We start from the raw sequence: 13976 nt of genomic DNA on the forward strand, positions 1-13976 counted from the left end.
GCCGCCCTCAGCTGTTAACTTCAATAATAAGAGGCTCTGCTGATGAGAATAAATCCCCACAAACATTTCAGTAACGGCATAACATCCCCCGCAACTTATTATTCCACTCACTTCATTGAACAATTAACCAATCTGACAGAGGGCTAATGAACACACTTAACTCTCTCTCCCTCTCTTTGTGTGTGTTTGTAATTGGTTATCATGTCCTATTTTTCTTTTTGCCACTAATTATCAGTTGTGTGAAGAGAGTGCCTCCCAACACATTCACACACACACACACACACACACACACACACACACACACACACACACACACACACACACACACACACACACACACACACACACACACACACTGACACTGACACACACACATGCACAGTGTTCTCTCCAGAGTCTTGAGTCGCCACAACAACATTACAGCCGATATGATCATCCTGCTCGGAGCAGTGGACCGGCTCAGCTCCCAGGAAACCGCGCAGAGCAGATAAATAAAACGAAGGTCCAGACACTATCTTCTGCCCTCAGCATTTACAAATATTCCTTTTCCACTTGTATCTGTATGTTCTCGGCAAATATGGCAGCCGCTGGACAGCTGAGCGAATAATCTATTCTGTTTGGGGGAAATGTAGTGGAGTCTCACTTAGGGTTTTTGTGGCAGGCTTCCTGTCGCAGGATTAGGTCCTGGAATTGGAGCCTGTTACACTACAGGAAAAAAATTATTTTCCTCAGCTAAATGCTTCTGCAAAGAAGACTACAGAGGGACACTGATGGTCCCCGACAGGATAGCTAACTACACTAGGGTCACTAAAGGAATTGAAAATAAGTGTCTCTTTTCTTTGTGAAATTCTCTTTTTATTATGACTTTCAGCTCCATATGATAGGTAATAGAGATTAATATTATCCTTTAGCCGTCTGTCATTTACAATTATAGCCCACAACAATGCAGCACAGATTGTGTGGATATTTCAGAGGCGTGTAAGGATTACTGGCCTTTAAAACATCATGCAAAAATAAATTAGGAACAAGGACTAAATATGACATAACAAGGTTGTTGAGGTGAACATTAACGATGGTCAAATCACTCTTTAAAGAGGGTAAAGAAAAAAGGAAATACCACAACAATCCCCTTAATACAGATGATGGTCAGATTGGTGTAATATCCATCCATCAATCCATCCATTGTCGACCCCGCTTATCCTGAGTGTGGTCCCGGTGGAAGCAATTCCAGCAGAGGGCCCTAAACTTCCCTTTCCCAGGCCACATCAACCAGCTCTGACTGGGGGATTCCAAGGCGCTCCCAGGCCAGCGTGGAGACATAATCCCTCCACCCGGTCCTACATTATCCAACTCAAAGAAAATATTCCTTGCTTGTTACATTCTTACAGGAAAGGTAATCCTTTCGATTGTGGAAATATCATAAATAATGTTAATCTTTAACCATTTTCTAGTAATGGTTTTCCTGCTAGCAGCACTCTGGATCTGAAAATAAATATTCGTCATCAGAGGAAAGATTTCCTCATGGTAAACCACCCCAATATAAATGTATTGAATCTGAAACATTGTGTGCTAAACTCCTTGAACAGCAGTGAGTTTATGGCGTTCATTTTTACAAGCAGTGCGTATAATTTAAATGTGCTGGAACATAACTGTTTTATTTATTTGTTGCCAAGTACCTGCAGGCTGTTATAGTAGTATGTAAAGGTGAATAGGAGAGGGTCCATTGGGCTGCATGCTTAGTAGTGCCCTTGAATAATTACTGTCTGGTATTAGGCAAATGCATAAGGGATTATGTCACCCCAAGTAACACCATGTCACCAAAAAGCAAGACAAGAAGCGATTGCAAAGAAGATTTTCTGACTAATAATGGCCCGTTTAACCCCGCTCTCCTCCCCTCCGCTTCCTCCCTCCCTCGCACTGAGCTCTAGTTTGCCAACAATGCAGAAACAAGAACTGAATGGTCACCAAGAGGCAGCTCAAACATGTCCGACTTTCATTGCAGTGTCCGCCATCAACCAGCAGGCCGCTTTAATTATCCGTCTCTGCCATCCATTCCCCCCCTGCCTGTGAAGTGTAAATACCTCTTGTGTAATTTACCCTGAAGATCCCATTTACTAATTACCCCTACTAATCCTCCCCCCCTCAACCCCCCCCACCACCCCCAACTAGCTGAAACCAACTCCCGCTGCAGGTCTCCCCCTGTTACACTATGGATTCTCTGTCGGCTTTCTATGGGGAGATCGAACTCTAATTAAGATTGTTAATGAAGATTTAATTTTCCACTTGAAATGAGCCAGTGAACTCTGAGAGCGTCCCGAGTGGAACGCACGAGCCTGGAAGCGCCAGAGAAGAGGAGGGAGAAAGAGCAGATGGAAAATAGGAATGGAGCCAGTTAAAAAAGGAAATACGCTCGGACAGGTGGTGTTAAAAGTTAACTGTAACTTTGGGGCGAGAAGTTGTAACATCCACAAAGTTGAATTACTGAGGAAATTCACCTTTCTGGGGTTTTCAAGCTACTTTTAAAGCTTATATGTACTTAAAATGCAAAGATGCACAGGCCCAGGCGCAGACACACACAAGCACTCACACTGTGCTGAATAGCCAGAGGGATTCTGTGTCAGTAAGGTTCAAACCGAATGAGGAATCTCCATCTTCTTGAATTCACATACACACACACATACACCAACTCTTAGGTCCTGTGATGCAATCCTGCAGCATATCGAGTGTGAGTATAGCTCTCCAGTACAGTGTCATTCCCTGGTGTATGGTCTTAACACAGTTCATTTGTATCTCCAGCCCCGCCATTATAATATGATCAATTATGCATGCTGTAATTATTGACAATGCCATGACAGCAGCAACTCACCTCTGTAGGGTGCTGCAATGCAGTGTTGATGCTTAAGGCAGAGGGATAAACATACATATTGGAGTCGTACATCGATAAGAATGTTTTATCAGTTTCATGGCGGGGGGTTAACGCCAGCTAAAGCTCCGTTTTGCCTCCAACTGACTACATATCCTCTTTAGATACATGCTGCTTCCGTATGGGGGCAAGCCAGCTTCATGAATCTCATAATTATGGGAAAGCACAGACACACAAGAGATGGCAAGGCGTTTTTCCTTGGCGCTCAGCAGAATCAGCTCTAACCCAATCACAAATAGGGTTGTATGTAATGAAACAGACTTGCATATTAACTGCTAATATGGTTCCCTCTATCCCTTCCCTCTCCCTCTGTTTCTCTCCCTCTCCTGACTTGAGGCGGGTATTATCATTGTAATCAAGCGGAGACCCAGCTAACACGATCATTCTCTAAACCATCATGTAGAAATAATCCCCTCCTTCATATTTGATTATTGTAATAAATCTTTTTAACCAGCTATTCAGTCACAGAGCAATGGCCCACATGTCCCCGATCCATCATTCAGCCAGGACGAAGGCTGCAGAATAAAAGGAGAGCTGCAGAGGTTGGTAAAGTGGCCTTGTGTTATTTGGTCACAGCTGTCAGGTGTACTCTATTCACTGGTGCTCGAGAGTTCAAAATGCCCTTTTCTTCCTTTTTTGTTCGCGGTGAATAAACAGAATACTCCCCTCGTCCATCTGAAAGCCTGATTGCTCTGCTGAACTCACAGTCTGTCCTTCTATTACTGACCTCACATCCCCCCGACAGGTTGGATCAGACCAGACAAGGTGTTCTTTCTTTCAGCAATCAGACACACACATACAGACACTCTGAGTGGCTCGGAAATTTCAAGGGGCCAATTTGAGGAGGCACACCCACCTAACCACAACAAGATATGCTCACAAGTTGTGCACACATTTGTATGCATTGCACAGAACATCCGTCCATCGCTCTCCGTCTCTTCCTCTTGCAAACACACACTCTGTACTTTTATCTTTATGAGGACCCTATTTGACATAATGTATTCCCTAAACCCTTATCCTCACATTAAACATCACAACTAAAGGTCCAACCCCAACCCAGCTATTACTCTTACCTAAACGTAATTCTAGCCTACACTTTAACATTAAGTCTTAACCTTCAAACCGGCCTTTTAAGAAGTGAAGACACTCCTCACATTCCAAAAACTCCATTGATTAAAAACTTGTATTGGTCCTCATTGTGTGAAAAATACAAGAATACACACAAACACACTACATTGTACTTCTATTTTTGTGAGGACCCTTGTTGACTTAATATATTCCCTACACCCTTATACTCACATTTACCTTCATAATTAACCCTCACCCCAACCCGGAAGCTTACCCTCACCTACACCTTATTCTGGCCTTAACGTGAAGTCTTAACCCTCAAACTGGCCTTTGAAGAAGTGTGGACACACACGTTTGTAAAACGTATTCTGGTCCTCACTTTGTTACAAGTTAACAAATGCACAAACACTAACCTATACACATCCCCCCCCACACACACACACACACACACACACACACACACACACACACACACACACACACACACACTAGCAGCAGAAGTCGGATTAGAAACTCAGAAGACTGCAGGAGAAAGCACAGAAGGGGTCTGACTCATCTCTTTGAAATAGTTCATTTTTTATTCAAATTTACAAAAAGAAAAATTACAACATAAATAAATACACTTTGTTCACCACGCAATTGTGGAATTGTATCAACATCGTGCAGGACCAATGAAGTCACCCGGGGGGCACAGAACCAATAGGGTCTACTTGTTTGGGGTTAATATAATTATTTTAGTCCTTAACCTGCACCCTTAAACTATATTTCAACTTCTAAAAGCTAAGATATCTACTCGCATCTTTCTTTTCTGCTAGTGACATCAGTATTCTCAGTATCAAGAAGGTTTTTGTTTTGGACAGAGTGCTTGACAAATGGCCTGACAAGACCAATTTCGTCAGCCAGTGTGGGTTGAAGCTAGTTGAAAGAGTAAACAAAAAAGAGTTTTGGAGTGCTGCAAAGACTGCAGGCTTTTTTTGTGTTTAAAACAACTGATTCAACTAATCAAGCTTTTGATTGAACACATTTGCTGGGCTCACAAGGTGGTATAATCAGCTGCGTCAAGTGGTTTAGTCAACACAGCACTTCAGAACTCAGAAATAAGCCAAATCAGGAGAATCATCACTTTGATTTTGACAAATCACCAGAGATGAAACACTTGGAACAAATCAAAGACACCATATGATTGGAAGGCCAAAAAGGCCATTTATGATAAACAATGCTAACTTCTTTTGCTATTGGCGGCCCGTGAATTGGCAAAAACATTTGTAAAACTTAGGATAGCTTAATTGTGTCGTGAGAAACAGCTACTCAGAAAGTTGGCACATTCCACATAAAAGCTAAGGAAAACATTGTCAAAATGATGCATCTACAAAGCAACACATTAGTGGGCTTACCCACTATACTCATTCTCATAACAAATTATTCCCAAGTTCTTTGGCAGTCATTTTAGGTGTACAAGTGAAATCATCATAAGAGACATCAATGTTATCCCTCTATTGGATATCCTTTGACAGTTCTCCCCAATACAATAATGGTTACATCATAATTCTGGTGTATTACAACTTGACAAGTCAGTATTTTAGAATCCAGATATACAGGTCTTTGAGCAAGACACATGAAATGACCTGGTGTAAATGGGTTCAAAATGATTGTTATAATTTCTCTCTTTTTATTCTCTCAAATGTCTAGGAAAAAATGGTCCCAATGGTTCTCATCTCTTATCTTATTATAGGAACGCCGTGTGCAGGCAGAACTAAGGCAAGTTCAGTGGATCAGATTTAAACCCGGACATAGGTCAGGAAACGTTGATATCTTTTGTTAACAGAATTTTTTTGTAATAACTTGATTGCTCCATGTTATCTTCAGAATACCTTTGACTGGCCTGGAATTCCAGTGCCAAGCTCTAAATATTGGAAAAATATATTAAAGGAAGACCCAAGTTGTAATAAACCGGAATTTTCCTAATGTTGGCACTGAGTATGCTGATGTAAGTGAATTTCGATTTGGATTGTTTTTACAAAGCTGATGAAACATAAAAGTAGCTTTCAGGTATCTAGTTAAGCTCTATTATTTAATAACCAAGAACACCCCAAGGTTCTGCACCCCCCACTCTTCTACTGTCATTGTGCGTTATTTTTTACAATGGTCCTGGTTACATCCATTTGCAACCGTGGAACTGTATGGACAAGTATGTGGCTCAGCTAAAGGGTATAGAGTTGTGTTTGGGTTTTGATTAAGCCCAAGTAAAGCCTGACTTCCTGATTGATTAACTAAATGTTGACAGAAGACGACAAGATTATGGGCAGACCAAACTGGTGGCATGTGGGTGGCTTTACAGTGAACCAAATGGTAACATTTCGGTAATGGCACACCAAAAGCTTCCACATTCTGGTTAGGGTGTGAGGACGAAATTCCCTAGGACTCCTACAAATGAAACAAATCTGAGTCTAAGGTCATTATTTTACAAAATTAGACTTGACTTGATCAAAGCAGAATGCTGGTTCTTGAGTTGCATTGCCTGAAATGCAGGAAAGATTACATTTGATAGACATTATTAAAAATCCTACTCTCAAAAGGTACAGTTTATTATATTAAGATGGTTACTTATATTAAGTTAAGTAACCATCTTTAAATCTTTAATTTGTGTCTCTCAGGCAGTGCAACACTGACGGAGCATATTAGAAATTCTATTTTATTGTATCACTTTGGCTGAATAATAATTCAGATTTTGGGGAAAATATACTGAATTTCTGTTGTATGCCCATTAGGGGTATTTCTCCTCGCCACATGAAGTTTTTCCTCCCACTGGGATCCTCGATAGCAGAAGCTTCCTGTTACCAATATTTTGCACAACAAATCTCTGCTGGAGGCCAAATGTATTATTGAATGCCTGGCTTGTCCATCTCAGATGAGCGCTACCACAAAACAACCCTGCTCATTTATTACACAGGTGGAGAATACATGGTGTTGTTTTCAGTCCAGGAGGCTGTTAAATCCATTTGAGTAAATCCATTTCTAATCTACAGTACATACAGATAGTCCCAACAGTACTCCATTTGGATTTTTTCACTTATTTTATATACTCTCTTTTAGGAATAATATTCAGTGGTATTTACATTTGAAATGTTTTTACATACAGTTCTTTTTTTTTGTTTAATTGACATCTTATAAAACAAATGTAATCTTTGACATGATTAATCTATTATTAAACATCACATGGTATAAAAGTGCATTCCAGCTGAAAACTCCAGCTCATTTGCATCCTGACCTTTAAACAAGAACGAAAAGCCTATTTTCACGAGAGTCTCTGCAGTGTTATAATATGAATATTTTTCATTGGGGAAGTGTTCAGAATGGATTTGATTGCCTCTTTAGGTTTTCATGCATACTGTCCTAAAGACTTGTAGAGTGAGACTAGAGTGGGTGATAACAAATAAGAGACTTTCTTCCATAAAAACATTTAAGAGATGAATAATAGGGTGTTCATTACTTTGTAAAGTAGATGGAATTCTAGTGGATGTGTTTTTTTTCTTTTATAATTTACTGTAGTACAATCAAAGCCTTATCATCATTTTTTTTGTGTCCTGTGTGTTTGTGTGTGCATCTTTGTAAACATACCAACACTCGACTACAAAAAGCTGCAGGGATGACAGGGGTAGGGGTTGTGGGGATCACATCCCTAACGCATTTAAATCTTTCACAATGTCTGTGTTCCTTGTGGGCTGAGAGGAGGGGGAATCTTTTGCAGGATTTAAATGATTTATCATTTTCATTTGGAATGAAGTAGTGAGCTGAATAATTCACTTTTCTGCCACTGCAGATGGAAATATAAAGTAACAGTTTCTGTACAATCTTCTCACTTTCCCCCCATAATTTCTCTCTCAATACATCCGTAGACTTTATATTCAAATACATATTTCATTCGGTGTGTTATCCTAGTTTATCAACTCGCTTTGTATTTGTTCACTCTTGCACATTGTCCCGAAAACTAATGTTGCAGCTCGCGTGTCATCAGTCATCAGTCCCATCTTGAAATCGTCCCTGGGTATCATGATTCCTCCTTCTTTTTTAAATATGCACCCATAGAAGTGCGATTTTGCACAATTTGCAAACACACCCATATCCTCTCACAGACTTTCCCACACACAAACACACAAAGCGCGGACCTGCACGACAACAACACTTCTTGTTTCCTGCTGCTTCATCATTCCGTATACGTGAGAGTTGAATTAAATCGAGTGTTGGATGTTTGGGTTGTTTTTCTTTGTCCAAAGCATTTAACAAATTGTTGCTGCCCCGAGCCGAAGCAGTCTCTGCATTGTCTCAGTATCTGTGCTCAACCATATCAGCGTTTCAACACTTATTGCTTTAAATTACATCAATCACTCCCTCCCCTGCCCTCGCACTCTCCTCCCTTCCTAGGCTCATTTCTCTCTGTCTCTTTTGATTACTTTGCCTCTTCATCTTTCTCTCCTTTAACTTCTCTTCACATTATTCTAGCTCTGGTTGCCTTTTCATCATCCCCCCATCCCCTCCCTCTCTCTCTTACCCCCTTTGCCCCTTATTTGTTTCGTTTCTATCGTTTCCTCAGTCTTTTCCCTTTTCTCCAGCCTTCTCCCCTTCCTCTTTCTTCTCCGGCTCATCTCTCTTTTCCTTCTCCGTTTTGGCACCGACTTCATCTGTTTCCTCTTTTTCTTTCTCCCTGTCTGTAAAGAGTTGAGCTAATTTATGGAACTGGGGTCCCCACTCCTCCAGCCCAGCCCCCCACTCTTCCTTCTCCGCATCCTTCTCTCCTTCGCTCTCCAGGGAGCTGAGGGACCCGGCCCGGGACCCTGTGCCCTCCAGGCCGTACACCTGCACAGAGTCGTACGGTGGCTGCGACGGGTCAAAAGTGACCTGGGCGAGACGCAGGCGTAGGAACTCGCCCACCCTCAGTGCTAGGGAGGGACCCCCCGGCCCTGGAGCTCCTCGGGCAGAATCCATTCCCGGAACCCAGCCGGACCCGAAGCCCATCACCCCTCCGTATGCTCCCCGAGGCTGCCCATGGAAGGGGAAAATCTGGGGGGTTATATCCCTTCTTCCTAAAACATACCCCCCTAAACCCATCCGATCACGCCAGTCCCCGATCATCCCAGCAGCTTCTGGGTAAACGGATGATATCCCTCCGCCATCCCTGTCCTGCCTGGCCACCACAAAGTTGCTCCCCATTTCTAGTCCTCCTCTCCCCAAGCTGCCGGGATAGTCCCTGTGTCCGTTCACCTCCCCCTGGAGGACAGTGGCGTAGTTCCGCGCACTCGCAGGATGCTGTCCATCTGGGTTTGTTCGCCCATTTCCATTTCCCCCTCCTCCGCTGGAGTCATATTCAGCATGACCGGAACCCATGCGTTTCGGGGACAAGACCCCTCGGGAGGCCCTGCGTCCTGAGAGGGGGAGGGTAGACGAGTCGCAGACCCAGCCTCCTGCAGCGTGACCCTGGCCCACCATGGAGCCAGATCTGGTCATGACGAGGTGATGCTCCCTGGGTAATGTCTCCGACTGCACCTGGAGGGAACGTAGGCGAGCACGAGTGGTTTCAGTTCGGGGTTGGGGTAGAGTGTGGTACTGTTAGGTTTGGTTGAGATAAAATGAGATGAATTTGGGATAAAGTAATGAAAAGACGGGGGACAAACATAAGGGAAGCAGGGGAAACATATGATGACAAAAAAACATAAATGGGAGACAGAAGAAGAGAGTGGAAGAAAGGCAGAGTTGGAAGAAGCCATAGATATTAATTGAACACTAGAATGAGCTAACACTGCACTGTGAAGGGGAGATGGAGAGGGAAGTGATCGAGAGATAAAATATTGGAAAAATTAAAAAAAGGAAGGGCCAGACAGACTTTATATGGCCTAATAAATAAAACAAAACCAAGAAAAAGATAATGAACAGCAGGATATAAATGTGCTGACATGTTTGAATCATTATCATCCTCCAGCATTATACAGCATTAGACTTTCTGCCATTGTAGGACTGTGGCGTAGTGATGAAGAATATGATAGCGTTGCAATCACTTTAATAATAAAGCATATCAGTATGGTCGCAAACGTAATTATTATTTTACACTTGCTTAATTACTTTCAAACTCACCCATTTAATAATTGAGCTATTCATTCATCTTTAATGCCTTTTTCCCATGCAGCAATCTATCATTAATAAAGTCAATCATTCATTTTAATTCATTTTAGGCGCAACGTCTATCACATTTTTGCTCTCGCTGAAACATCCATCCATCCATGCATTTACCCATCCATCTATCCATCCATCTGAACCAATCCATCCAAAATCATCAACCCAACCACCCATCCATCTTTTTATGCATCTGTCCATCCAAACCCATCCATCTATCCATCCATTCATCTACCCGCCCAACCACCCTTTTATGCATCTGTCCATCCATCCATCCATCCAAACCCATCTGTCAATCGCCTATTAACTGGCATTATTACTTCTGCTTTATATGTTCGGCTGTAAAAGCCAGAAGGCCATTGTACGCTTGTCATAGCATATTTGGGGTCAAATTAGATTGGCTGAATTATGCTCCCATATTGTGCATTTGGTGTGAAATAGGTCAGATTGTTTCTTACCCAGTCCACATCTTGACTGCCGTTCACTTTGTCCTCACTGCTCCCCTCGGTGCAGTTGCTCGCAGTTCCAGTCCCTCCACCTCTCTCACGACTGTCATTGGTCCTCGGTGTCCCTCCATCCGAAGTGCTAACCCCGCTTTGGGGTCCAGTTCCATCACGGCTTCCCGTTCGACTCCCTGTTCGGCTGCCCGTGCTGAGTTCTGTTGGAGTGATGTACACCGCCCCGGACTCCATGGCCCCCACCATAGCCCCCTGGTTTTGGATGACCAGAGAGTGGTCTGGCTGGCCCCCAGGGTAGCGGTATCCCAGCTCGGCAAGGGCCGGTTCAAATGTTCCACCTGGTGTGCGGCGGAGAACGGGTAACGTGTGGCTGCTGTAACACAGGCGGCCATAGAGAGGTCCTCCGGGTCCTGAGTAGTTGTGTTCAATGCCCGGATTCTGAGCCCAGCTATAGGTGCGAGCTTTTTCTTGGTTATGATGGGAATAACGTCTGTAAGACACAAGGAAAAATATATTTCCTTCAACCTATCTGACAGTGAACAATATCAATTGAAAGAATATCAAGGTATTTGCTGCGTAGAAGACTTTGATATTGTGGCCGCCTAAGTAGTATATGTCCTTACTTGCCAACTTAAGTTAACAAGATGCACTAACGCTCGTTTTGAGAGTATTTTTGCGAAGGGCCGTTTTTTGGCAAAGGGCGCCAGATCTGGGGGGGCGCTGAGCTGGTAGCTCTGGGAGGGTTACACGTTTCATCTGCCCTGTACAATGGGCGCTGTAAGTGATGAAAGTGGGGGATGTTGGCTTATCAGGCGCCAAAGTGCGTGCGAGAGAGAGCAAGAGAGAGAGTGAGAGAGAGAGAGAGAGAAACAAATAAATAAATAAATATAATTAAAGGGGTTTTGCAGAGATTTAGTTTAGCATACATCTGGGCAACTTCTGTAGATAGAAATATCTCAAAAAAAGGGGAAAAAGTTGTGCAACAAAGGCCAAGATAACCTGACTTTTAAAAACTGAAAAACAAACTGTTGTATTGCAGTTCTGGTGAATTGTAGTCACAAAGCCAAATCCAAGTGATCAGAGTTACTTTTCTCACACTTAACAAGAGCTTGTCTCAGAGCCACAGAAGACAATATGGAGCCGCTGCTACAGCCATGACAACTGGAATAGAAATGTATAGGGAAATGTGTTGAAGAGTCTCTGCATCTTACAGAGGCAATGCAACAGAACCATAAAGTACAGCTTCATAGTTCCCATAAAGTTTAACTAACCTCTGCTCTGTGACACACAGTAAAATATACATAAAAAACTTCACAAAGGTATTGTTTATTGCATGGATATTGCATTGGATTGCAAATAGATCCAAAGGGTTTTTCATGTTGTTTTGTCCACCTCCATAAATTGCAAGAAGCAATTTTCGATCAACTAAATGCAGCCTTTGTACTTGTTTATGGCCTCTCTATACATGGCTTGCATGAATTCATCTGAGCTAATTATTAGTCCAAAGGCAATCACAATGTTTCACTGAAACATCAAAGTGGGTGCAAACAACTCTCTGATGTAGGAGACCATAAACGGGCATTAACAAATGAGCACAACAAAGTGGTCTCCAGGGACTGAAGAGCTCGATAGCCTTCTGTCTCAGCAGTTTGATCAGTGACTGATTATGATCAGGGAATAAAGACTTGATCAGTTACTTAAGAGGTTCAATTAAGTGTTGGACCGAGATGAAAGCTTTTACTCTGAAGGGCTAAATTGGTTTCCTCCCTCCACTTCCTTTTAGCAGATAACACGAGGCCAGCCATGTGTGTTTGAGGCAATTAACCAACAAGAGTTATATATATATACACTGAACAAAAATATAAACGCAACACTTTTGTTTTTGCTCCCATTTTTCATGAGATGAACTCAAAGATCTAAAACATTTTCTACATACACAAAATAACCATTTCTCTCAAATATTGTCCATAAATCTGAAAAAATCTGTGATAGTGAGCACTTCTCCTTTGCCGAGATAATCCATCCCACCTCACAGGTGTGGCATATCAAGATGCTGATTAGACAGCATGATTATTTCACAGGTGTGCCTTAGGCTGGCCACAATAAAAGGCCACCCTTAAACATGCATTTTTGCTTTATTGGGGGGGGGGGGTCCGAAAACCAGTCAGTATCTGGTGTGAGAGTTAGGATTAGGGCTAGGGAATGCTCCGGTTTTTGGACACAATTAACATGGGATCACTCCGGTCAATGGACGTACTTCGTCTCACTGGAATATTACTGGCCAGATTGAATACAACATAGACCCAATTTCTCCGGTCAATGACAGGAGAGTTTTGAAAGTGACAAAACACTGTTCCACACATTTAAAAACACTTAATCAATGATTACCAGGGGTCCATGCACCTTCCCTGGCTTGTAAAATGTGGTGATGCGCCCTGGAGGTATCCTACTATTTAAAACATGTATACACTCATGTACACCCTTCATAGGGTTCCCTAACACAATGCACACAGCCTGGAGCAGCGACTCGGCCGTTTTCCCCCGCTTGTCCATTTGCCCATCAGTTTGTTAACGAAGTGGACGAATTCCCTGGGACACTTCTATCGTGGGTAGTAAATTTCCGTTTCCGGTGGTAAATTTTTATTGAAACTCCCCCTTTTGTCACCGAGGCAGGCAAAGCAATTGTTTGACTATCCGTTTACCTGTGTTCACCCTTTTGCGCCGGCTCGCGACGAGGTGGGCGAGGTCCGACACACGTAACACAGTCCCCCGGACCACCTACCTATCGTGGGTAGTTTAAATTTGCGTTTCCGGTGGTAATTTTCAAGTGAAATATCCTCTTTTGCGGCCGGAGACAGGTTAAGCATTGTTTGAATACCCGTTTACCTGTTTTCACCTTTTGCCGGGCTCGGCGACGAGGTGCGAGGTCCGACACACGTAACACAGTCCCCGGACACCTACTAGTGGGTAGTAAATTTGGTTTCCGTGGTAATTTTCAGTGAAAATCCCCTTTTGCGGCCGAGACCAGGTTAAGCAATTGTTTTGCTACCGGTTACCTGTTTTCACCCTTTTTGCCGGCTCGGCGACGAGGTGGCAGGTCCGACACACGTAACAACAGTCCCCCGGACCACCTACTATCGTGGGAGTAAATTTGCGTTTCCGGTGGTAATTTTCAGGAAAACCCCTTTTGCGGCCGAGACAGGGTAGCAATTGTTTGACTACCCGTTTACCGTTTTCACACTAATTTCGTGTAACGTCCTGGGGTCACTCGAGGTCTGATACACGTAACACAATTCCCTGGACACTTACTATCGCTGGTAGTAATTTGCGTTTCCGGTGGAATTTTTAGTGAAATCCCCCCT

At 43.0% G+C, this 13976-nt stretch overlaps 1 protein-coding gene across 1 annotated transcript in view; it reads right to left on the reverse strand.

The window, feature by feature from the left end:
• Positions 1 to 4567: 4567 nt before the first annotated feature.
• Positions 4568 to 13976, reverse strand: part of LOC104945479 (uncharacterized) — a 153089-nt gene continuing 143680 nt past the window's right edge. The window contains exons 4-5 of the mRNA XM_010771166.1: positions 10615 to 11104; positions 4568 to 9532 (exon numbers count right to left, since the gene is read on the reverse strand). Coding sequence (XP_010769468.1) covers positions 8579 to 9532; positions 10615 to 10860 — 1200 coding nt within the window. The 5' untranslated portion in view covers positions 10861 to 11104 and the 3' untranslated portion in view covers positions 4568 to 8578. The remainder of the gene's footprint in view (positions 9533 to 10614; positions 11105 to 13976) is intronic.

The sequence above is a fragment of the Notothenia coriiceps genome, unplaced genomic scaffold (assembly GCF_000735185.1).
Source record: "Notothenia coriiceps isolate Sejong01 unplaced genomic scaffold, NC01 NC01_scaffold00000339, whole genome shotgun sequence".
NCBI classification, from domain to species: domain Eukaryota; kingdom Metazoa; phylum Chordata; class Actinopteri; order Perciformes; family Nototheniidae; genus Notothenia; species Notothenia coriiceps.